The sequence below is a fragment of the Vanacampus margaritifer genome, chromosome 13, assembly GCF_051991255.1.
Source record: "Vanacampus margaritifer isolate UIUO_Vmar chromosome 13, RoL_Vmar_1.0, whole genome shotgun sequence".
Taxonomy (NCBI): domain Eukaryota; kingdom Metazoa; phylum Chordata; class Actinopteri; order Syngnathiformes; family Syngnathidae; genus Vanacampus; species Vanacampus margaritifer.
In genome coordinates, this window is record NC_135444.1 from 23,542,481 (window position 1) to 23,567,354 (window position 24,874).

The 24,874-nt window shown below is 41.6% G+C and overlaps 2 protein-coding genes across 4 annotated transcripts; one reads left to right on the plus strand and one right to left on the minus strand.

Moving 5' to 3' along the window:
• Nucleotides 1-1,184: 1,184 nt before the first annotated feature.
• On the plus strand, nucleotides 1,185-8,501 carry dcun1d4 (DCN1, defective in cullin neddylation 1, domain containing 4 (S. cerevisiae)). Of its 3 annotated transcripts, none has more exons than XM_077584746.1 (11): nucleotides 1,185-1,233; nucleotides 2,415-2,485; nucleotides 2,570-2,609; nucleotides 3,284-3,371; nucleotides 3,679-3,758; nucleotides 3,831-3,901; nucleotides 4,814-4,905; nucleotides 4,987-5,095; nucleotides 5,340-5,444; nucleotides 5,961-6,063; nucleotides 7,176-8,501. In XM_077584746.1, the coding sequence occupies exons 1-11, from the start codon at nucleotides 1,215-1,217 to the stop codon at nucleotides 7,229-7,231; spliced, it is 834 nt and encodes a 277-aa protein (XP_077440872.1). In that variant the 5' UTR covers nucleotides 1,185-1,214; the 3' UTR covers nucleotides 7,232-8,501. The 3 variants fall into 3 exon arrangements, with proteins under 3 accessions (XP_077440872.1, XP_077440874.1, XP_077440873.1); XM_077584748.1 differs by lacking the exon at nucleotides 1,185-1,233 and adding an exon at nucleotides 1,274-1,358; XM_077584747.1 differs by lacking the exon at nucleotides 1,185-1,233 and adding an exon at nucleotides 1,381-2,334.
• Nucleotides 8,502-18,775: 10,274 nt separating this feature from the next.
• On the minus strand, nucleotides 18,776-24,288 carry sgcb (sarcoglycan, beta (dystrophin-associated glycoprotein)). Its single transcript, XM_077584878.1, has 6 exons — nucleotides 24,209-24,288; nucleotides 23,361-23,570; nucleotides 23,005-23,190; nucleotides 22,641-22,832; nucleotides 21,899-22,030; nucleotides 18,776-21,809 (listed from the first exon to the last, which is right to left on the minus strand). Exons 1-6 carry the CDS (start codon nucleotides 24,221-24,223, stop codon nucleotides 21,600-21,602), a joined length of 945 nt encoding a protein of 314 aa, XP_077441004.1. The 5' UTR covers nucleotides 24,224-24,288; the 3' UTR covers nucleotides 18,776-21,599.
• Nucleotides 24,289-24,874: the final 586 nt, after the last annotated feature.

Genomic DNA, 24,874 nt, shown 5'->3' on the forward strand with positions numbered 1-24,874 from the left:
CCTTGTATTCATCTCAAAGGAGAAATTTCAGTACAACTAGCTTTAACTAGTAATATTTTTTCCGTAAAGCTGTTTGACTCTCCAGCTTATTAGTAGAACTATACTAGTTAAGTCTTTTCGACTATTGTATGACATTTCTGCATTTTGGGACTAGGAAAATGTAGTCATAGCAGTTCAAAGACTACGTTATTATTGTTATTAATGAAACAAAAATGAACACATATCGTATTAATTCGAATGTCAAAAAGTGTCACTCGTCGTGGGAATTTTTTTATTACCAGTAAGTCACAGTTCTGTAATGTGCTAAATTTTCTTACTGATGAGGGCAAAGGGCATTCATGGACCTTGAGATGGATATCAAGTAACTTGATCTAGTGCTGTTTCTATTTAATTTGACAATACATGTTTATTAGCGTTCAAAATACTTCTATTTAATCACACAGTGGAATATGTGGAGGCAAAAAGTCAAGTAAAGCATTGGTAAGAGCTCACGTGCACAAAAGCGCCACTACTACCACTAAAGGTGGGTGGTCATCACGTGACTAAATTGACCAATCACATTACTCGGGGCTGTTGACTGTGTTTGACCTATCATGTTGACGTATAGGCGGGGTCTTGACGAGACAGCTCGATTAGCCAATCGAAAGGGAGTACCGGCGGATGTGCCACGGAACCGGTTTTAATCACGTTTTATCACATTTAAAAAATATATATATTTTAAATGAATTCGAAATGTAATCTTACATCATAAATACATATATGTGTCACAAAATTGTGAAATTAATTGTATGTCTCATTGATTAATGGTGGTACACGCCCATTTGGTTTTGTTGATCAATCGTGTAAGTGCGTCGGCGGTGTCCGGACCGATTTCTATTTTGACGAGACAGCATGACTAGCCAATCGAATGGTAGCACAGGCGGACCCGGTTTCGGTGGCTTCAATCATGTTTCTATTAACAAAATTGAACCAATGAATTATAAAGATGGACCATGCCGATTTGAGATCAGTAACCAATCACATAGGCGCATGGGAGGAGTCGCTGCGAAGTGTTTTTGGCGAGGCAGCTTGATTGGCCAATGGAATGGTGACATGGGCGGACGTTTCACGGACACAGTTCCAATCACTGTCCACAGGGCGTGGCTTAACATCGACTTGTTCCGCCCATTGGCCGGTCTGCGGACTTCCCACAGACAGTTGTATGTTTCATAAAGATGCACTCTGATGCGGCCAGTAAGTAAAATCCCATACCGGCTTTATTGGTCATATTATGACCGCTCACAAGGAACAGAACGCGTTCAGAACATGAATAGAAATACGCTAGACTCGACGTTTGCTTATTTCGCCAGCTCTGCGGGGTTCGATGAATTTTGAGCTATTTTTCGTCGGTCTCTTTGTTTTTGCCAGTGCGACAACAAAGGACGTGTACAGAGTCTAAATGGACTTCCAATTCTAATTCGATACCACACTTTTTTGTTAGGTGAAATTATGTAAATCCACACCCTTGGCGTCTGCCTTCCTCGATTACAGTCGATGTTTTTTCCCTCCGAACGCGAAGCTTTAGTTCGTGTCTATGCCTGGCGTTGCGCTCTTTTCCCATTTTTAAAAGTCTTCTGTAACGGACGGACGAATAATTTCGGTTTGGGGGAGTTTAGTGGACGACGTAACGAACGTGGAAATGGGTCAAATGCGTGTGTAGGTTTTAAAGAGAGTGAAAAACTGTGACGCAGTTGAGTTAACATCTTCCATTTTGCCCGCTCGCCGCGTTTAGCCGGCTTTTTTTCTCGCCGAAATTATCATGCATGCTAATTGACACAGTGAACCAATATTGAGGGTTTGTATAATGTTAAAAAAAGAAGCTTGTAAATCAATCTGGTTGAATGTTAGTGGTGGGGGGCAGATGGCTTTGAAAGAATCGCTAGTCTTGTTGAGGTCCTTGGGAATTGTAGTTCATGAAGGCTTTAGTCGAGCTGAGCATCTTACGGAACGCATAGCGGAAACGGACTACAAATCCCAAGCGCACACCTCGCCTTGCTACTTTGTAAACTCCACGCAAGTTGCACTGCTATTTTCAGTACGCAAGCTAACACCAGCTCGCCGTGTTGCTTTTAATGATCTCTTTCAATTGGCATTTGACGACCACCCGGAAGCTAAATGTACACATTTTAGAGTCACGTCAAAAGTCCGCCCTGTTATTTCGTGTTCAAACATCACGCTGTTGCACTCTTAAACTAAGCCGTGAACATCTATTGGCACCGCTAGCGTTAGCCGACGGACGGGCTCGGGACTTTTGACGAGGCAGGACGTCATCTTCGTGCAGCTTCGTGTCTCCTCGTACTTGACTTGATTTCCATGTCCACAATTGCTTATAATAACCGTACCTCGTGTCTTTAATTATTATTTCTTTTTGACAGATTTTCAGCTGAATTCTCACTTGACTACGCTGGCCAGCATCCATAAGATTCACCACACATTGCACAGGCTGGTAAATGCATACGACAGCATGTTGTGTTTGTTTCTTAAGCGTATACTTATTTGGCTTAAAAGCGTTTGGCATCTCTTCTGGCAGAATCTCACGGAAGACGTTGGACAGGAGAGCCACACGTCGGGTAATATCTGCAATGTTTTTCTCACCTGAATGGAGGATTATTTTTCTCAATTTTTCCATCTTGTCATTTAGTATTGTTTTCTAATGCATTTCGAAATGCACTTGTTAATAATACATGACAATCTTGAAAACAAGCAAATATTTTATTCATATGATATTTTGATTTAAATGTCTCTTTTCTCTCTAATTTAAAAGAATTTCATAGTACGACTTTCTTAAAAATACTCAACGTCTTGAAAATGTCAAACTTTTTTTTTTCTTGAAATATACAACTGTTCTCATATGATATGATATCCTGGAGTTGCACCCCCTTCCCTCTCATCTGGGAGATCGGTGCGCTGCTTTTGGTGACCGGTCAGGTTTCCTGTTCTGTCCCCTTGTGTAGGTAATTGTTTTTGTGTCTCTTGGACGGGTTGTAACAGTTATTGAATTTCATTGCCCTGTACTTGTGACGTGCAATAAATTCAATTCCACAAATGAAAAAGTAGTTTGTTTTCAAGAATCGTTTTAATAAGTGAATTTTTAAATATACTAGAAAACAATACAAAATGATGGAAAAATACATTAAAATTACATTAGATAAAAATAAAATACCAATGACAAAAATACTGCAAAATACAATAAATGCTCAAATGTGATTCTTTTTTATTTATGATAATGATCTTTTTTCTTTAGCTTGTTGCTCCAGAGCCATGCCCCCGAGGAAAAAGAGGAGACCCACTGCTGGGGATGACATGTCAGCGAAGAAGAGTCGGCAGGACAGGCAGGATTTATTATTATTGTATTTTTGGTCTCGTGGGCTACAACATCGAGGTTCATTCAAAAGACAATTCTACACACTAGGAGGGGGAAACACACACACACACACACACATATATATTTATATATATATATATATATATATATATATATATATATATATATATATATATATATATATATATATATATATATATATATATATATATATATAAGAATATTGGGACAAATAGCACCACATTCTTTCTCTATTTGTTTGCTATTGCAATTATTAGTGAAATAACTTGCTTCCGTTACATGTGCACTTCCAGAAAAATTGACTCTCCGCTCATCCGCGAGGAGGAAACCTTTTCCAACAAGAGATGCTTGGAATGGTTCTATGAATATGCCGGTGAGCTGACACTTTATTGCTTGATATCACATTGTTTTGGCCATGTGATGTTGTGACCCTTGTCTCTGATAGGCTGCGATGACGTGGTGGGTCCAGAGGGCATGGAGAAGTTCTGCGAGGACATCGGAGTGGAACCAGAGAATGTGAGATGACTTGGTTTGGCAACCATGCAATTTGGGAATTTAGTTACGTGTAGTCGTGTCAAAAATAATCGACAGCTATTCGATTATCAAAGTGTTTGACGACTATTGATGAATCGTTTTGAGTCATTGTTTAAATTAAAAAAAAAGAATAAAATAACAATTTGAAAAAATTGATAAAAAAATGAAATTAAAATATTTTGAAAGAAATAAACAAGTATTAGTTGTATGAATAAAAGAAAAAAAAAAGAAAAAACATTTTTTTTTGTGTTAATGTCTCCTTGGCAGTCCACTGCTTCTTTCACCCTTCATCAGGTTCATGGGGAATAAAAGTGACTTTAGAGATTTCTAAATGCGCACATTTTACCCAGAAATCTGATACAACTATTCACCATTTGAAGTGAATTCACACTTTGTTTGGTGTGATATTAGATTATTTCAATTTCTCAAATTGTACTGAGCAGCCAGATCCTTTGTCACAGAATCTTCCTATGAACAAGCAGCACGCAGCAGTCAGCATTAGCACAAGACCTTCAAGCTTCTGCTAGAAAGCAAAAAAATAAAGTCAGAAAAAGTCTACTAGAGCATCTGAACTTTATTTGGGATTAATCAGAGGCACTTCAAATGGTGGCAGGTATGTGCTGACCTCCCTTTAAAAATGAGTGAGTGATTAGGAGGGCGTGCACACTTTTTCAAACACATCCGGTATTTATTTCTACTTCCCCTCTTGAAGAGATTTTCTTTTCCCAGTAGAATTGTACAGGTTGCAGGTTACATTGCCAGGAAAAGTTTGGAAATGATTTATCTTGCTCTTTCATTTTTTTTATTTTTTATTTTAAAATAAACCTCACTTGAATGGGGGTGTGTAGACTTTTACTATCATCTCTGACAAGGGTTCATGGTGGTGTATTGCAGGTTGTGATGCTGGTGCTGGCGTGGAAGCTGGATGCTCAGAGCATGGGCTACTTCACGCTGCAGGAGTGGCTGAGGGGCATGGGCTCGCTGCAGTACGTATGCCACTAATGTGTTTTTTTTGTTTTTAAGTGGCGGGTTTCTCTTCGTCTGACTGACTCTTGTTCACTCTCCAGGTGCGACTCTACCGAAAGGTTGAGGAACTCGCTGGACTTCCTGAGATCCGTCCTCAACGACAGCACCAGCTTCAAGCTCATTTACCGATACGCCTTTGACTTTGCCAGGGTGAGTCTGCTGAAAGTTAAATCACAGTTTGTGGGAAAAGTAGTGCTTTGACGCCCTCTTATTGCATCTGTAATGAATTGTATTTTAGTGTTGATAGTGGAGATACTTGGAGATACAGCAGTTTCTATACAAGCCATTAAAAGAGTCAATTTGACAGAATGTGCTGACTTAAAGGAATAGTATGTTTTTGCATTTATTTCATGAGATATATATATATATAATGTAATATTGTATTCTGCGGCAGGAGAAGGATCAGAGGAGTTTGGACTTAAACACAGCCAAGTGCATGCTGGGGCTTCTGTTGGGAAAGACGTGGCCCCTCTTTCCGGTCTTTAATCAATTTCTAGAGGTAAGGATGGGCCACTCTCGACGGCCGCAGAGGAATTAATAGGAATGTGAAAGACCTCCTCTACAACATATATTAGAAAAATAAAAACTAGATAACTACCAAAATAAGACAAAAAAAACAAAACAAATTACAGTACTGAAAATTATTAAAACTTTGATAATTACCAAAATAAGACAAAAAACTAATTACTGAAAATTACAAAAAATTTGATAACTACCAAAATAAGCAGAAAAAAAGCAAATATTAGAAAATACATACAAAACAATTAGATGATGAATGCAAAAATAGGAAGAATAAAACAAACAAATAAATATTGCAAAAATAGTTGCTTGTCCAAATATTACACCAAAGCTAAAAGATAAAGTAAAGAATGGAGTTTTCATGCATTTCAAAGACCGGCAGCAAAACTTTGCTTATTCTGATTATGCTCTCAATATTTTTGGTATAAAACTTGTGTCCAATTACAGGAGCGAAGCGATGATTGTGATGCAATTTTGTTGCTGTATGATTCCCCAGCAATCCAAGTACAAAGTGGTCAACAAAGACCAGTGGTGCAACGTGTTGGAGTTCAGCCGGACAATCAACTTGGACCTCAGCAACTACGATGAGGACGGAGCCTGTAAGTCAGCCCCGTGTTAAAACCTGACCCTGAGAGTTCCCGCTCGGACCAATTGGATAAGGAACAGGAAGTGCAATTGTCTCTCATGATAGCCACATGGCCACTCCATTGATGTTGTACTTTATTAAATCAAAAGCAAAGTATTAATTTACATTTCGAAAAAACAAGACAAACTCTTAACTTTGCCACTGACGATAAACTATTTGTTGGAAAAGCAAAACAAAAAAATATTGTTTCTCTTTGCTAGAAAGAAGCCAAACTATCGCACATGGCTAAATAAAAAAAAATGTTTCTCTTTCCTAAAAAGAAGAGAAGCTACTAAAATGACGTATAGTTCACACTTTCTGTAGTAGAAGACAAACTAATAATGTACTTTCAGAAAAAAGACTAGCTATTTTTGGTTCACTCTTTATTTTTTTTAAATGAAGACATGCCATTGATGTTACACTTTACTAAAAAGATGAAATCTTGATTTTGCAGTTTTCGAAAGACAAACTGTTGGTGTTGTACTTTCCCAAAAAAAAGAGGGCAAGCTTAATGTTGCGCTTTTGTATCATGACAACAAACTGATGTTGCACTCTCAACTTAAAAAACAAAACAATTACTAAATATTGATGATGCACTTTCCTAGAAAGAAGACAAACTAAATAAACGGTTTCTCTTTCCTGAAAAGAAGACAAGCTACTAAAATGACAAACTTGAGATTTCACACTTTCTGCAGAATGCAAACTAATAATGTACCATACTTTGAGAGAAAGAAAATTAATTTCTGCCAATCACCCCGACCCCGGCTTTTTTTTTTTTTTTTTTTTAAATAAATTCAGACCTTCTATGTTGAACTACCTTTCTCGTAGTTTACAAAAGACAAACTATTGGTGTTGCACTAACCCAAAAAGAAGACAAGTTTGATGTTACGCTCTTTTATAAAGACAACAAACGAATGTTGCGCTTCCTTAAAAAGAAGACAAACTGTTGATATCACACTTTACTTTCTTAAAAAGAAACGAAAATCAATGTCTTCCTTTTCTTGCTTCCAATGTAGATCTGAGCATCTTTCCTCCCAGCGCAACTCTGCAACGTTAACTAAAAGCTTTCTTTCCTCCTCCCACCAGGGCCCGTCTTGTTGGACGAGTTTGTGGAATGGTACAAGGAAAGACAGATGTCCTAGCTACGACTGCGAAAAAAAAAAAAAAAAAGGCGAACATCAAAAATACTGTGACGACCGCAACGACGAGAATCAACAACGTTAAAACAAAAACAGCAACGGGCGGGGGTGGGTGCACGTTACCAGATCTGGTAAAGCTTTACCACTTTCCACGAGGAATTTGAGAACGTATTATGGGTTGGAGAAAGGAAAGGGGTCCGAGTCTTAAGGGTGAGCACATTTAGATAATAATAATAAAAAGTCACATGTTGGGTTCCCATGGCAGGTTTCAGCTGCCTGTGCTGTTTACTTGATTAGTGCCAGTCTTTTTTTTTTCTTTTTTTCTTTTTTTTAGCACCAAACAAAACCGCATTGCTGCTAATTCCATTTAGGCGGGCCAGAGAGGCCCGCCTTAGCATTTATTGGTCCTCGCACCGGGCCAATGGATGCGTCCACTTAGCTGTGCCTCAAACTTGACCACACGCGTAGATGACGGATGTACATAAGTGTAAAGGTTGGGAGTCTGGCTGACGTCAAACCCGCTGTCCATTTTGTCCCCGGCGTGTGGTTCAGTCTTCCTTTTTAGTCCCAATAGTTTCAGGTAGCAAACCCCTTCTTCCCCACCAGAGTGTTGGAACGAGCATTTCTAGCGCCACCTACGGGAACGTGGGGCAGGTCGGAACTGTGTAATAGCGCTCTGCTGTTTTTGTTTTTTTGGTCCACCTTTCTTGTCCTTTTGGCTGTGCTGTGACGCTGACTCGTCCAAATGATTTTAATATTTGCATGCAGCTCCCGACAGAGCCTTTTTTTTTTGTGTACAGGACTTTGTGCAAATGTTTTGTGCTTAGTTTTTTTTTTAATTTTTTTTTTTATAAACACCATCATGTTTACCGTTTGGCTTCCCGACGGGAACTCATGATCATGTTTATCGTTGTTAAGATCTGGAAAAAACATGCGTGTAACCTCGTGGTGGAACAAGTGTTCGCCTCATTGATGCCGCACGAAAAAGCTAGTGCGGCGTACGCAGTTTATTTATTGGCAGTGCATCTGTTTCCTTGCACATGCGCGCACAAACACGGCACCACCTCTGGTTTCACTGTATGTAGAATAGACAACACGCGGTTTGTGTATAGATTTAAGTTCATGTTCTCGTGTTCTCTCGTGACAATGCAGGAAGGTGAGCGTGCTTGTCCCAAATGTATATATGTACGTAAAACTAAGTGTCTATATGTCGGTTTTCATTATAACCAATGTCTATATACTTAAATAAAAAGGGTTTATTAAGTTAACTCCACTTTGCTTGTTTTGGAGCACTTTATTTCTAACCAGGAAAAACACGATCACACTGTGGTAGAAAATCATGAGGAAAAAAAATCATGCAGTACAATCTTATTTCAGGTAAGAATACCCAACTAGTTACTCAGATTAACGTAAAACTGGATTGAACATTTCAACAGTGTTTCCGAGCATTCGTTGGACCGTGACAGACGTACGTACTAGTGAAACCTGAAATAATGGCCTTGTTTGAAATGACTCCAATATACTTGGGTGTCAACAGCGGAATTGGACATTTTGCCTTCTAGTGGAAGAGCAGGCACATGTAAATAAAGACTAACACTTTTTGGACAAATTAAGCGAAATTGGATATTTAACAGAAGTCAATATCAAATATCTAAAATATATTTTTTCAACGAGATCCCTTTTATCATCAAACTTGGACGCCTTTCTTTGCCCACATTAGATGGCGCAGTCCAAAAACCTTGGCAATTTAGCGTAACCCATCAAACAAACATTTCCTCGTAAGAGTTCAACGTACGGGCCATGGAATTTGCCCAAAATGTCTGCTTCTAACAAATGGCTGACTTTTTTTTTTTTTCCTAATGCTGATTTTGCAGAAATAATGTAAAAACATAAACATCTCTATATACACCAATTTCCAACTCATGAACTTTGATTCCTTCCTGGGATCAAAGCTAACAAAAATATTTAGCACAACGTATATTGAAATGTCTGTTACAATAATATAGCTAACAGCTTTGCACCCTGGATGCCGTTTCAGAAGGGTTTTCATCCCACCCCAACTTAAACTTGGCTAATGCTTGGCGTATAAGAACTTTTGGAATTCCACGTCGACTCCACAGCCTCATCTGGCAGCGCTGTTGTCGGAACCGGGGGTGGAGTTTCCTTAATCAAAGGTGCATGTGTCCGATAGCGCGGGATGTCGTACGAAAGGTCGTCTGCAGTGTTTGTTGACGTAGAAGAGACGAGGAGTTCTGACCTGTCCTGGTGGAATTTCCCAGAAGCGCCACTCTGTTGGAAGTAGTTCAGTTTTTCATCCTCCCTGTCCCATGTTTGTCTCTCAGATGACATGGCTTTCAGGGCGCCAAGTCCTCTCATCCCCCTCTTTTCTGATGCGCCCTTTGACATTGCATCGGTGCTGAATGACGACAAAGAACCTCCGCCTAGGTTAAGAGCTCTTGTCATGGTTGTGCTCCCTTTTTCCTGTGCTACCTCATGGGTAAAGGACCCAGCGAGAGTTGTTTTTAGTCCTTCTCGTGGAGATGGTAGGCTTGTGTCTGGTTGTCTGGAGAGATCGGACAGGCGGGTCTTCAGTCCTGTCCACCGTACCTCTGCTGATGGGCCCTCGGTCGAGCTCCTGAAGGGTCTTGGGGCAAGAGATGGGATCTGGTATCTGGCACTAGAGGAGGAACTACTTTGTGTAGTTATGTTCACACCTGATGTATCTCTGGTGGGGGGAGTATCGCCCCCAGAGACTGGACTGGGAGTGGCCTTCGGGGCAACATATGGGTTCAGGTATGTAGCACTATAGGGTAACTTGTATCTGGCACTAGAGGAGGAGCCATCCTGCCTTGTCACTTTGTTCACCCTTGATGGATCAATGGTGGGAGTGTCATGCCCAGAGCTTGGATCAGGAGTGGTTGTCGGGCCAAGAGATGGGTTCTGGTATCTGGCACTATAAGAGGAATCATGTTGATTCCTCATGGGTGAGCTATCATCACCAGATCTTTGATTTGGAATGGTCTTCGGGGCAAGAGATGAGTGTTGGTATCTGGTACTATAAGCGGAATCCCGCACTGCAGTGTGTTGATCCCTGGTGGAAGTATCACTTGGTAGAGACGAAGCTTTGATCATTAAACGTCTGTATTGTATTGGCGATTCGCTCTCTGGTGTAACTGACCTCGCAACTTCCGTCATCTTGCTGACTTCTACAACCTCACCCGTCTCGTCTTCAAAGCTGCTGGAGGTAGACTGCCCGAGCACAGCGGTGATTTGCGACTTCTCCTTTGTCGGTTGGCTCGCCACATTCTGGTTTGCATTTAGAGAAGAAAGACTGACATGAGACGTTCCTCTCCATTGAGAATATTCTGTGGATTCAGTTTCAATTTGACTGCTGCTTTCGGTATCCCGATGTTGTTGGAGAGTAACTGGAGCCTTTACATCCAGATATCTCCTGATATGTGGTACACCTGATAGATTCGGTTTTTCTTCACTTGCGGGACTCACTACTGGTTTGTCGGCGTTGTCATGAACTTGCCTAGCGGTTAGGGGTGACTGTGTGCGCTTGATTTCTTGCCAGTCAACGACCGCTTGCTTTAGTTTTGCTGCTCCAGTTTCACTTTCACTGAGGGGCGCCACGGACGGTTCAAATGCATGCGACGTAATTTCAAGACGCTTTCTGAAGCGAGAGAACCCGAGATGCATGTTGGCCCACCGTGACTCGAGCTCCGGGTTTATCTCCGTGGTCGTGTTGCTGGTTTCGTACTCCGCCGTCTCTGGACCGATGACGTATTTTTCTAATTTGATGTTTGGCTCTCGGTTGGAATTGCGAGGGACAATTATCACAGGAGATTTAACAGCCACTCCATCGCCGTTCTCATTCTCACTGGTGGAGCAATTTGATTTGGAATCCCAAACCCCAGCAGAAACGCTATCAGGATCCAATTGTGGTTGTGGAGATGGAGCTCTGATATCCAAACGTCTGCTGACACCCAAAGATACCCGTGGCAATGCCTGTGTCTCAGTGGTATCTGCATGAGCATTGTCTTGTGTGTTCGAGCGGTTTGGTTGTCCTCCCACTGTATGGTCTTGTCTGACACCAATTGACACGTCAGCGGGTGCTGCTTTAATTTCTAAACGCCTCTTGATTCTTAAAGAATCCTCAGGGTCTAGTGATGACCAAATTCCTTGTGGATCGTGCCCTGGTGTTGGCAAGTCAGTGGTGGGGTACCAAGCTAGATTGGTGTTCCCTTGTTTAATGATGCTGGATGATGAAGCTGAAGTTGGTGACAGCACTTTGAAATCTAAACGCCTCTTAATTCGGAAAGAATCCTCAAGACCAAGTGAGGACCAAGGTGATTGTGGGTTAGAACTTGGTCTTGGTGATACTTTGATGGGATGCCGAGCATCTCTGGTCCCTTGCTCCTGTTTTACAATGTAAGAAGTCATCTCGTACTCACGGCCGCTGCTGGACGAAGAATGTGAAGGTGGTGGATGTGCAATGATGTTTAGACGCCTCTTAATTGGGAAAGAACCTTTAAGATCAAGTGAGGGCCATGCAGGCTGTAGGCCGTAACGTGGTGATGGTGACGCTTTTGTGGGATAATTAGTTATCTTTGTGGTCCCTTGCTCATGTTTTGGGGTGTTGTACATGATTTCATGTTCACTTTCACGGCTGGACAAAAAAGCAGAAGTTGGTGATGGTGTTTTGAAATCTAAACGCCTTTTAATCTGGAAGGAATTCTCAAAATCAAGTGAGGGCAAAGATACTTCTGGGTCATAACTTGGTGTTGGAACCACTTCACTGGGGTACCTTATTACGTTAGTCACTCCTTGCTTCTGTTTTGTGGGTTGAAGAGACAATTCATGCTCGCTGCTGCTAGTTGAGGATGAAACTGAAGGTGGTGATGGTGCTTTGACGTTTAGACGTCTCTTAATTCGGAAAGAATCTTCAAGGGCGATTAAGGGCCATGGAGATACTGGGTCATAACTGGACGTTGGAGGTGCTTTAATGGGGTAACTAGTTACTTTGGTGGTTTCCTGGTCCGGTTTTGTGATGCGATTGGTCCGTCCATGTTCAGTGTCACTGCTGGACGATGAATCTGAAGTTGGTGACGGTGTTTTGACGTTTAGACGCCGCTTAATTCTAAAAGGGCCTTCAGGAATAACAGATGGCCGAGGTGCTTGTGGGTCATAACTTGGTGTTTGAGGTGCTTTAATGGGGGGCCTTGTTACATTTGCGATCACTTGCACCTGCTCTGTCATGTGATGAGTTGTTTCATCCTCACTGTCGCTGCTTGATGATGAATATGAAGTTAGCGACGGTGCTTTAATGTTCAGATGCCTCTTAATTCGAAAAGAATCCTCAAGATCAATAGAGGGCCAAGGAGCTTTTGGGTCAAAACTTGGTGCAGGTGATGCTTCAGTATGGTACTTGGCTCCTTGTTCCTGTTTTGTTATGTGATGAGTTGTTTCATGCTCACTGTCACTGCTGGTCGATGAATCTGAAGGTGGTGGAGGTGCTTTGACGTTGAGACGCCTCTTAATTCTAAAACAATCCTGAAGATCAATTGAGGCCCAACGTGATTGTGGGTCATAATTTTGTATTGGGGCTGCTTTAATGGGGTACATAGTTTCTTTTAAGGTCCCTTGGGTCATTTCATCGTCACTGTCAGTGTTGGATGATGCATCTAACTTTGGTGAAGTTGTTTTGACATCTAGTCTTCTCTTAATTTGGAAAGAATCCTCAAGATTAACAGAGGTCCAGGGTGCTTGTGGGTCATAATTTGGGGTTGGGGATGCTTTAGTGGGGTACCTAGTTACTGTACTGGCTTGTTGCTCAAGTTTTGCGACGTGATGAATTGTTTCATGCTCACTGTTGCTGCTGGTCGATGAATCTGAAGGTGGTGGAGGTGCTTTGATGTTTAGACGCCTCTTAATTCTAAAAGAATCCTGAAGATCAATTGAGGGCCAACGTGATTGTAGGTCAGAATTTTGTATCGGGGCTGCTTTAATGGGGTACATAGTTTCTTTTATGGTCCCTTGCTCCAGTTTTGTGATGGGGTTAGTAATTTCATCGTCACTGTCAGTGTTGGATGATGCATCTAACTTTGGTGAAGTTGTTTTGACATCTAGTCTTCTCTTGATGCGGAAAGAATCCTCAAGATTAACAGAGGTCCAGGGTGCTTGTGGGTCATAATTTGGGGTTGGGGATGCTTTAGTGGGGTACCTAGTTACTGTACTGGCTTGTTGCTCAAGTTTTGCGACGTGATGAGTTGTTTCATGCTCACTGTTGCTGCTGGTCGATGAATCTGAAGGTGATGGAGGTGCTTTGATGTTTAGACGCCTCTTAATTCTAAAAGAATCCTGAAGATCAATTGAGGGCCAACGTGATTGTGGGTCATAATTTTGTATTGGGGCTGCTTTAATGGGGTACATCGTTTCTTTTAAGGTCCCTTGCTCCAGTTTTGTGATGCCATCAGTCATTTCATCGTCACTGTCAGTGTTGGATGATGCATCTAACTTTGGTGAAGTTGTTTTGACATCTAGTCTTCTCTTAATTTGGAAAGAATCTTCGAGATCAATTGAGGGCCAACGTGGTTGTGGGTCATAACTTGGTGTGGGAGTGGCTTTAATGGGGTCCCTAGTTATTTTTACAGTCCCTTTCTCTTGTTTTTTAATGTGATACATTGTTCCATCTTTGCTGTTACTACTGGACGTTAAACCTGAAGTTGGTGACAATAGTTTGACATCCAGACGCCTCTCAATTCTAAAAGAATCCTCAAGATCAATTGAGGGCCAACGTGATTGTGGGTCATAACCTAGTGTTGGAGCTGCTTTAATGGGGTACTCTGTTACTTTACTGTTCCCTTGCTCCTGTTTTTGAGTGTAGTATGTTGTTTCATCGTCACTGTCAATGCTGGACGTTGACCCCGAAGTTAGTGGCAGTGGTTTGACTTCTAGACTCCTCTTAATTCTGAAAGAATCTTCGAGATCAATCGAGGGCCAACGTGCTTGTGGTGGGTCATAACTTGGTGTGTGAGTGGCTTTAATGGGGTCCCTAGTTACCTTTACAATCCCTTGCTCCTGTTTATGAGTGTGATACATTGTTCCATCTTCGCTGTTTCTACTGGATGTCGAACCTGTAATTGGTGACAATGGTTTGACATCTAGACGCCTCTCAATTCTGAAAGAATCCTCAAGATCAATTGAAGGCCAACGTGACTGTGGGTCATAACCTAGTGTTGGAGCTGCTTTAATGGGGTACCCTGTTACTTTACTGTTCCTTTGCTCTTGTTTTTGAGTGTAAAACATTGTTCCATCTTCGCTGTTACTACTGGACGTTAAACCTGAAGTTGGTGACAATGGTTTGACATCTAGACGCCTCTTAATTCTAAAAGAATCCTCGAGATCAATTGAGGGCCAACGTGATTGTGGGTCATAACTTGGTGATACTTTAGATGGAGGCTGTGTCATGCCGACCCTTATTACCTCCTCACTGTCACTGCTTGAAGAGAAATCATGAAATGTTGACTTGACATTTTGATGCCTTTCACTGTGAGGAATCTGCCGAAGGTCGATGGTAGGCCACCTTATGTGTGTCTCCTGGCGTACTTCCTGACTTTGAAGCCCTGCTCGGTCCACCTTTTGAGATATTGATTCATCCTCAGAGTCGGTGATGGTTGATGAATCTGATGCTGGCGATGGTGCTTTGATATCTAAACGTTTCTGGAACGAGATGGTATGCCCAAGATCAAGCACTGGCGGTGGTGTAATTGGATGCCCGGTTTCTTCTTCTTCCCTGTCACTGCTGGAGAAAGAAGTTGAAGGGGCAACTCCTGCTGTGACCATCACTGTCCCAGATTTCTCGCTGAAGCTTAAGGTTTGAGCATCACTATCACGCACTTTGATATGCATACGTCTCGGGACGCGCATCGAGTGCTCGAGATTGACTGCAGGCCACCAAAGTTCTGTGTTCTGATCCAGGGTAGGTTTGTATTCTCTCGTAGATTTCAAACCAGGAAGGGTGTTGGAGACCTTAGTTTTAGCATAGCTCCTGCTAACCTCCTCGTCCGGCGGGTCTGGGTTGACTGTGTATTGTGAAGGTTCGTCGTCGCTGATGTATGAAGTGGAGCTGGACGAGTCCTTCCTGTTCAGCCTTGGCATCATTTGTCTGGTGTAGTTAAAGGAACCGATGGGGCTGCTGGTTTTCGGAGATGAGCTGCGGACAGAATCGCTGAAGTCAAACTGTTCTTCGTCATCCTCTGGTTCCGCTGCTAACATCCTGCCGTTGTTTGGACGTGGTATACAATCTGCAATGGGTTCAGAGGAAAATCCTGGAATTTTATTAATGGACATTTGAGGTAATTCTGTTGAGTTCTGCTGAACAGTGGCCACTTCCTTTTGGTCCTTGTCAGAAAGAGAGGAATCAGATAAACTTCTCTTACTCTTTGGTTTTTGTTTCGAAAGACCTCTTGCATCCATTGAATCAGTCCTCTCCAGACTTTTCTCACTTCCTGAATCTCCCTCTCTGACTGTTTCACATTCAGCTACCGTAACATCTGATCTTGTATCGCGTTCCGTGTCGTAATATTTAACATTGTTTTCTTCCCCGAAGTCCGCTTTGCTGAACGTGACTCTCCTTTCCCTGTGAGGCCGCGACTCCTCTGGGTCCTCACCTTGCGAGTAGGCCTCGTTGTCATATTGTTTCTCCTCGGCCGACGAGACAGAGTTGGATGTTTTCTTTTTGGTGGTCTTCTTCCAGAGCATGTCGATACAAGGTCTTAGGAGAACTCCCAGGATGAAGGCGAACAGAAAGGTGATTAAGACGGACAGACACACAGCTAACGTCAAGGTGGACTGTGTCACGCTTTGGCTCCTTTCTTCACCTGTGATTCTTTCAGGTGCACTTCGAGCTTTTCTGCTAGTTCCTCCAATACGGAGGTGAAAGACGGACACCACCTGGTGGTCCTTGGACAAACACACGTAAAAACCAGTGTTTTTCTCTGTGACTGCACTGATGAGAAGACCAGACTGAGGTTGGTTTGCAGGTGCCAAACCAGCGGGTGTCCACCATGACGCACCTAAGAATAAGACACGCGAGTCATTTATTTGGTTTTGACGGTGTGGAGGATTCGTTTAGCCGTTACCCTCTGTGGCACAGGACAGCATAACCTCGGAACCCCTGTAGGCCGTCACATCTTGGTGGAGCTGTGGTTCCGTTTCAGCACTCCCACATTTCAGATCATCGTCCTCCAGTTGTAGAACGTCCGCACCGGCGAGAATGGGCGGGGAAGCGCAAACCAAATCCCAGGAGCGCGAGCCTGCACTCCCGTCGAAAGCCATCCATCTTCTTATGCTGCGCATGCTGCAGTCACAGTGCCACCTGTTTCCAGCCAGGTTAACGGCGGCCCCGATGGTGCGCAGAGAGAGGTAGATCGAAGGGTGGAGGCTGGTCAACATGTTGAAGCTCACGTCAAGGATCTGCCATGAGACAAATGTTGGTCAACGCACAGCTTTAAGCATTTCTTAATTATGGTCCGTCATCATCACGAGAGTCTCATCGATGATGATGTAGTTGAGGTCCAAATAATGCATTGTCCTCCTCAAGACTGCAGCTAATCTTTATTTAGGGATTACTGCAGAGCTGCAGGATTTAATATCCATCAAGACTACAAATAGGACTACCATCAGCCATATTGATACTTAAGATATAATATAGTTTTGATATGATTGTATTATGGTAATGCTTACCTGGAGCTGGTGCAAATGTCGTAGGACACGCGGGGTCAGGCTACTAATGAGGTTGTGTTGGAGGTGAAGCTCCCTCAGCCCACGTAGGTTGTCCAGTTCTCCTGGCTGGATGGCGGTGATGCTGTTGAAGGACAGCTGCAGGACCTCCAAGGCCTCCAGAGCACTCAAGCCTTTCGAGGACGCAAAGTAACCAATAGGACTACAACTCCACAGGTGAACTGTATTGAGCTTTTCCTTTGCATTCTTTGACTCACCTCCCAAATATTGTCCCTCTGCACGTCTGCGTTAGTGAGTGGTATAGTTTGTTTTACTGTATACTTGTAAAAGTTAATTTATTGTTTTACTGTATACTTGTAAAACAGTTAATGCATTCATCTGTATAAACAAAAACGCATGAAAACGTTCTATTTTAAATATTTTCATGGTCCTAACAACTTATTTATATCTTCTTCTTTTTTTTTTAACTTTGTTTTTTATGCTAGAGCATACAGAAGGCTTTTGATGCAGCCTCTAACCTGAAGAGGATGCTTAAAGCAATGGTAGTTGGCCAGCAGATGGCAGCAGAGTATAAGAGATTGCAACAAGCTCTTTTCTCCGGTGTTTTAAACTTGATACTTAGATATATTTGAATGGCAACTGCTACAAAATATAAACCGATAGAAAAATACTTTATTCTTCCTGATGAAAGAGACTCTAATCTTTCTTTTGATAGGTTTCATGTTTTTATAGCAATAGAACACAATATTCTGCGGGCCTTGCAAAGTCAGACCAAATCCAGCAAAACTGTCTATATTAAGATGACTTGACTCGGAGCGATTGAAGTGAACTTTTAACCTGATATGAGGCACAGATGTTCAGGTGAGGGGCCTTTTGTTTGGTCCAAAGTTGAAACTTGAAAACTACCTTTCTACATCGGAGCGTCTCGACTTTGGAACGACCCACCCGAGGAGCTGATGCAGGCAAAATCGATGACAGTTTTCAAATCATTGAACTCACTTGTCTTTGCTTTGTATGTGACACTGCCGTCTCCCCCCTAACTTGACTTTCCGATCCAAACCTGTTGTTTGCTTCTCACGAGTGGCAGAACCTTTGCTAAGCACGTCCATATGTACCTAATGAAGCATTTACGACCTGGTGACTCACCCCGTGGGACTCGTCGTAGCTGATTCCTCTCCACAGATAGCAGCTGCAGGTTAGGGCCCCAGGAGGCGCACCCTTGATCCTGGACACGCCCGTGGATGCAAAGCGTCAGGCGCGTAATGCTGTTGTTGGCCAAGCGGAGGCTGCGGAGCTGCGGAAGCGTCCGGCGCGCCAGCGGCGTCCGCTCTAGCCGGTTGTGAGAGACGTCCAGATGGGCCGTCGAGTCCAGGATTTGCGGCACGGCCCGGAGGCCTGCCGAGGAGCAGTTCGCCACGGACGGCCCGGCGCACCGGCAGGAGGGCGGGCAAGTGGGCGAGTGGCAGCGGAGCCCGGAGGCGGCGAGTAGCAGCACCAAAAGGATCCGAATCCGAGCCATCCTCTCCAATCCGAACGATCCGCCGCAACCATCGACTCGTCACATCTGAAGTGCTTTAAACTTGGTGGCCAAAGTCTGCTCAAGTTTGATCCCGCCCAAAAATGGCATTCAATCATTTACGTGCAGCGAATGCCTTACTTACTGTCTTCCCCTTTCTGTCGAGATAAGTGCGTTCCTGACGGCCCAGCCCGCACATTCTATTCCATCATAAAAGGCCGTCATTTTCAAATGGAGCACGCGCACGCCCCGAGACCTTTAGCCAAAACAAACGATAACAACGCTGACACGCCATGTTTTTATTCAAACAAACACACCACAATGTTGGCAAGCAAAAGTTACACAGGTTTTACGATGAATCCTCATTTAGGTTGTACGAAATCAAATGATACTCACATTTGGTAGGATTAACCCTCCTGTTAAGTTTGTTTCTGCAAACTTGATCACGTCTTTTGAAAGGACACAGATTCTTCTTTTTCGTCTATCACCGCTTCAAACATCAAAAGCGAATGTGATCGTATTACTGTTAATGTTTTATGTAAAGTTTGTTTTATGTTGTGTTTCTGTAAAACACCTTGAGAAAGCGACAGCTGCTTGACTAAAACACAAATAAGGCCATCAGATGAAATTGTCTTTTTAACAAAAAATTTTTTAGGCACCTCAATTTGACCTGCTAAATAGTTCAAATTAATTTTAAAAATGTACAATTAACGGGAAAATAAAACTAACACAAGAAAAACACGTTTTCTTTCATTTCATTTAAGTGGGTTAAATGACCAAAAATTTGTTTGAAAATTATTTAGAAAAATATATAAAATAACAAAATGTGAAGAAAATACATTTTATCTGATATTTTGTTTACATTACTTACATTTTACTTGATTAGAATGTATTTTTTTCAATCAGTTAAATGGATTTTTTTTTTAAATACATAATGGAAGAAAAGAACAAAATAATGTGACAAGGTTAATCTGTTTTTCTAAATTAAAATATTTTCAATGATTTTTAAACTTTAAAACGGGTCAATTTGACCCGCAAGTAGATGTAAAGGGGAAAAAAAAACCTCATAAAAGAACAAAATAACGTGAAAGGTTTAATCAATTTTCCAAATTAAAAAAATGTTTTTCCAATGATTTTTAAACTTTAAAACGGGTCAATTTGACCCGCAAGTAGATGTAAAGGGGAAAAAAAAACCTCATAAAAGAACAAAATAACGTGAAAGGTTTAATCAATTTCCCAAATTAAAAAAATGTTTTTCCAATGATTTTTAAACTTTAAAACGGGTCAATTTGACCCGCAAGTAGATGTAAAGGGAAAGAAAAACTCATAAAAGAACAAAATAACGTGAAAGGTTTAATCAATTTTCCAAATAAAAAAATGTTTTTCCAATGATTTTTAAACTTTAAAACGGGTCAATTTGACCCGCAAGTAGATGTAAAGGGGAAAAAAAACTCATAAAAGAACAAAATAACGTGAAAGGTTTAATCAATTTTCCAAATTAAAAAAATGTTTTTCCAATGATTTTTAAACTTTAAAACGGGTCAATTTGACCCGCAAGTAGATGTAAAGGGGGAAAAAAAAACTCATAAAAGAACAAAATAACGTGAAAGGTTTAATCAATTTTCCAAATTAAAAAATGTTTTTCCAATTATTTTTAAACTTTAAAACGGGTCAATTTGACCCGCAAGTAGATGTAAAGGGGGAAAAAAAACTCATAAAAGAACAAAATAACGTGAAAGGTTTAATCAATTTTCCAAATTAAAAAAATGTTTTTCCAATGATTTTTAAACTTTAAAACGGGTCAATTTGACCCGCAAGTAGATGTAAAGGGGAAAAAAAACTCATAAAAGAACAAAATAACGTGAAAGGTTTAATCAATTTTCCCAAATAAAAAAATGTTTTTTCAATGATTTTTAAACTTTAAAACGGGTCAATTTGACCCGCAAGTAGATTTAAAGGGGAAAAAAAAACTCATAAAAGAACAAAATAACGTGAAAGGTTTAATCAATTTTCCAAATAAAAAAATGTTTTTCCAATGATTTTTAAACTTTAAAAACGGGTCAATTTGACCCGCAAGTAGATGTAAAAGGGGAAAAAAAAAACTCATAAAAGAACAAAATAACGTGAAAGGTTTAATCAATTTTCCAAATTAAAAAATGTTTTTCCAATTATTTTTAAACTTTAAAACGGGTCAATTTGACCCGCAAGTAGATGTAAAGGGGGAAAAAAAACTCATAAAAGAACAAAATAACGTGAAAGGTTTAATCAATTTTCCAAATTAAAAAAATGTTTTTCCAATGATTTTTAAACTTTAAAACGGGTCAATTTGACCCGCAAGTAGATGTAAAGGGGAAAAAAAAACTCATAAAAGAACAAAATAACGTGAAAGGTTTAATCAATTTTCCCAAATAAAAAAATGTTTTTCCAATGATTTTTAAACTTTAAAACGGGTCAATTTGACCCGCAAGTAGATGTAAAGGGGGAAAAAAAACTCATAAAAGAACAAAATAACGTGAAAGGTTTAATCAATTTTCCAAATAAAAAAAAATGTTTTTCCAATGATTTTTAAACTTTAAAACGGGTCAATTTGACCCGCAAGTAGATTTAAAGGGGAAAAAAAAACTCATAAAAGAACAAAATAACGTGAAAGGTTTAATCAATTTTCCAAATAAAAAAATGTTTTTCCAATGATTTTTAAACTTTAAAACGGGTCAATTTGACCCGCAGTACAACAGGAGGGTTAATTGAACAATATGGACGAGCCGCATCGTAGCTGTGAGAGCCGTGTCCAATATTTTGACCACCTGCTGTGGCTCTTGTATGGCAAGCACATCCATGACTGGTGAAGCCGATGTCATGATTGACAGTTTTGAGAGCTTCGAGCATGACTGCAGTGCATAAATCCAACTCATCGCTTAGTGGTCAGTGAACACGTCACGCACACACAGCTGCCAAATAAGTCCTGGTGCAACCCTCCAGGATATAAATAAGAAAAATAATACTGGATGGTCAAACGAAACACTGCATTTTCCAAACGCTTGTCATCATGTAAACCATGAATAGTTTTTTTTTGTTTTCCTTTTGCGAGAGGGAGGCGGGGTCTTGGGGTTACAGTCCTTGGTGGGTGTTTCGACACGGGTTGTCTGACGTCTGGCAGCCCATGTTGGGATACTTTACCTGCACGCGGAACAGCGTCCCGTCGGCGCACATGCACAACTTGTAGCGCTCCACGCCCTCGTCGAAGTAGACGTCGCCCGCCGAGTTGGGGATGCGCGTGGCGTTGAACATGACCGAGCCGTTCAGCACGATGCTGTTCTCCTGTGAGCGAGCGAGCGAGCGAGCGCACCTTTCACACCCCTGCAAGTAACCAAGTGAAAATGTACGTCCGGGTGAGCGCGTGTACTTACGGCTCTGAGCTCGATGTCGCCGCCCATCCGGAACTCGACGGTGCGGCCCATGATGTTGACGCCCTCGTTGCCGCGAATGATGGCCTTGCTGTCCCCGCGGATGTTCAGGTCTGATGCGGCGTTGCTGGTGATCTGGCAGGAAAGCAGGCGCACAAATTGGAACTACATGGACCAAGAACTAAACGTTCCAGAAACTTAACTCGTTCACTGGCAGACATTTTGACTGAAGCAACCCCTTTCGCTCCCGGCTGTTTGACTGGATTTGGACTGATTTTGCAAGGGCCGCAGAATATTGTGTTCTATTGCTATCAAAACTTGAAACCTACCAAAAGAAAGAGAGTCTCTTCTTTCATCAGGAGAAAAAAAAGTATATTTGTATCTTTCTGTTTTGCAGTGATTAGCATTACAATATAGCTAAGTTTCATCATTATTCATATTTCTGTTTAGAATTGTGGGTAAATGAGCTTTTTTCCAACACGGCCCTGGTTGATCTCTTATACTCTGCTGCCACCTGCTGGCCATTTTTGTAATAACTACCATTTCTTCAACCGTTCTGTGCAGTTGAGGCTGCATCAAAGCCTTCTGTATGCTCAAGCATAAAAAAACTTATAAATACGTCTTTGGGACACTTCAAACATTTAAAACAGAACGGATTTATACATTTTTGGGAGCAAATGAGTTAATAGGTAGCCAAACGGCTGTTAGAGCTTGCCGTTAAACTCAAAAAAAATGCGACACTTACCCTTTCTGTGGAAGCCTTCTTGACACTGAGCACCTTCACACCTTTTGGCAGGTGGAACTCGTGGTTTTCGTAGTCTGTGCTGAAGAAAGTGGTCTGGGTGCGAGGGTCCGTGAAAGATATCCCCGTGTCGCTGACCACGGACGTCTTGTCCTTTTCCACGCTCAACTTGGACGTGCCCTGTTGGAACACTACCTGCAACCACCAACATTCAACATCTAGATCAGTGCTTCTTGGACTTTTTACACAAAGTAGCACCTAAAAATATATAATTAGCATTTTTTTTTTTTTACAGTTGTAGAGTGCAGTGATTCTTTAATGTACCACTAGAGGGAGCCCTCGCGACTGGTTTTCCATCTCCTCTTACCGGGTTGTTGTTGCCGACGATGAGCAGGTCTTGGTCCTTACGACCGCCGATCGTGCTTTTATGCAGAGGGTGAACCACGCCCATGTCGGCCTTCTGCTTGAAGCGCAGCAGGCCCGATTCATGGAACTCCATGCTGTCGCACCCGTTCGGACCGATGCGGATCACCGTCCATATGACCAGAGTGATCTGAATGGAACGGCACAGTAGCAGACACTTTGTATGGGATGCGTTCTTAACTGTCAAGTGTGACGAAATCACTTTTTTGTTTTTTATACATTACAATACTGCGCAGTGTCACTTCTATTATTCTGGTGTTTTTTGGCAGACACTGCATTTTTTGTTATTGCCGTACTCACGATGAGGTTAATCAAAGCGAGGAGGAAGAGCAGCACGATGACGCACACGGCCATGTTGCCCTTGCGCCCGCGAAGGCCCGTCTTGTGCAGACGCTCCTCCTCGATGGGCACGTAGCCCGCCTTGAAGTTGCTGTTGTGCTCCTTGTTGGCGCCACGTCTCTCAATGGCCTTCTCCCGCATGGACTTTTTCACCGGCCCGTTGGCGCTCTCCTGGAGAATAGTTAACGCCACACTTGGTTAAGGCAGATATTGTGAAAGGTCATGTGGTATAAACCTGTGCGGACGCACTGGCTGGCATTTCTGGGAGGCTGCAATATAACTGGGGGAAAAAAAAAGAAGCAGCTTGGACTACTACATTGTGGTCGTCTACAACCGCACACTTTCTGATTTGGACATATGTGAACTTTTACTTTCTGAAATGACAATGGCCCTTTTAAGCAAGGCTGATTGATACGAATGAATCCCGTTGATCTTCTCATCACATTATGTGTGCTGGAATGTGTCTCCTATGAGACAGCCTGTCTGTATGTGAGCCCATCACTAAAAATACACCCTTCCCAATTTAGCATCAAAACAGATCTAATAAACCGTTAATTATCGGCACCCTTAGCGTTTAGTTCGTCGTCACACAAGCCTGATTAAGTGTCACATTGAATCCCATTTGACATGCAACGCAGCCTTTATTAAACAATTACCATAAGGAAGGCCAATGTTTATTACGCTCGAATGACAGCGCGCTGGGTTTAAATACAAAGAGTTCAGATGCACCGAAAGTAATTATTCGCTCGGTATACTTAAACTTGTGTTACAAAATGAGAAAACAAGAACAAATTGAGAATATAACGGACCTGCTCGGACGCCATGTTGATCCTCTCTCTCTCTTTTACTGGAGTGTGGTGAAGGAACGTACCATTTTCCACTGCTCGTCTTGTTCATGTTTATCGTGTTTTTGCCGGGTGCGAACTTTTCAATGTTGTATCGCTTTAATGGAAAGCACAGAAACGTTGTAATATTTGTCGTGTCTACTAGGAGGCTTCAAATAATGAAAACGTTCGTTTCTGTAAGATGGTACATTCCGATGCAAGTAGCCAATGGTGGGAAGAGCCCAAAAATAGCAAACCACTTTTGTTCATATTTTCCATAAACGAGACACCTTGACCGTATATTATTATTTTTTTCAATTTTAATTCATTAATTATTTATATAATATATAATTTGGTGACCCTCCAATGCTTATAGTCCTTTAAACGCAAAATAACTGTTTACACATGATTATGTGTTTTCATTCTTTTTATTTAAAATGTAAAATAGTAATAATTATTGACTTTTATTGCATATTTAATTGTTTATTTATTCATGTATTATTTCTCATAAACGATCTTAACTGTGTAAATTAAACAACATCGCCCCCTAGTGCATTTTTCTCTACTTGCATATAATTTTAAAGTTTAGATATTTAGTTGTTTTCGTTGGAAATACCGATGTGTTTTTGTCACAAACTCAAGTATTCGGTG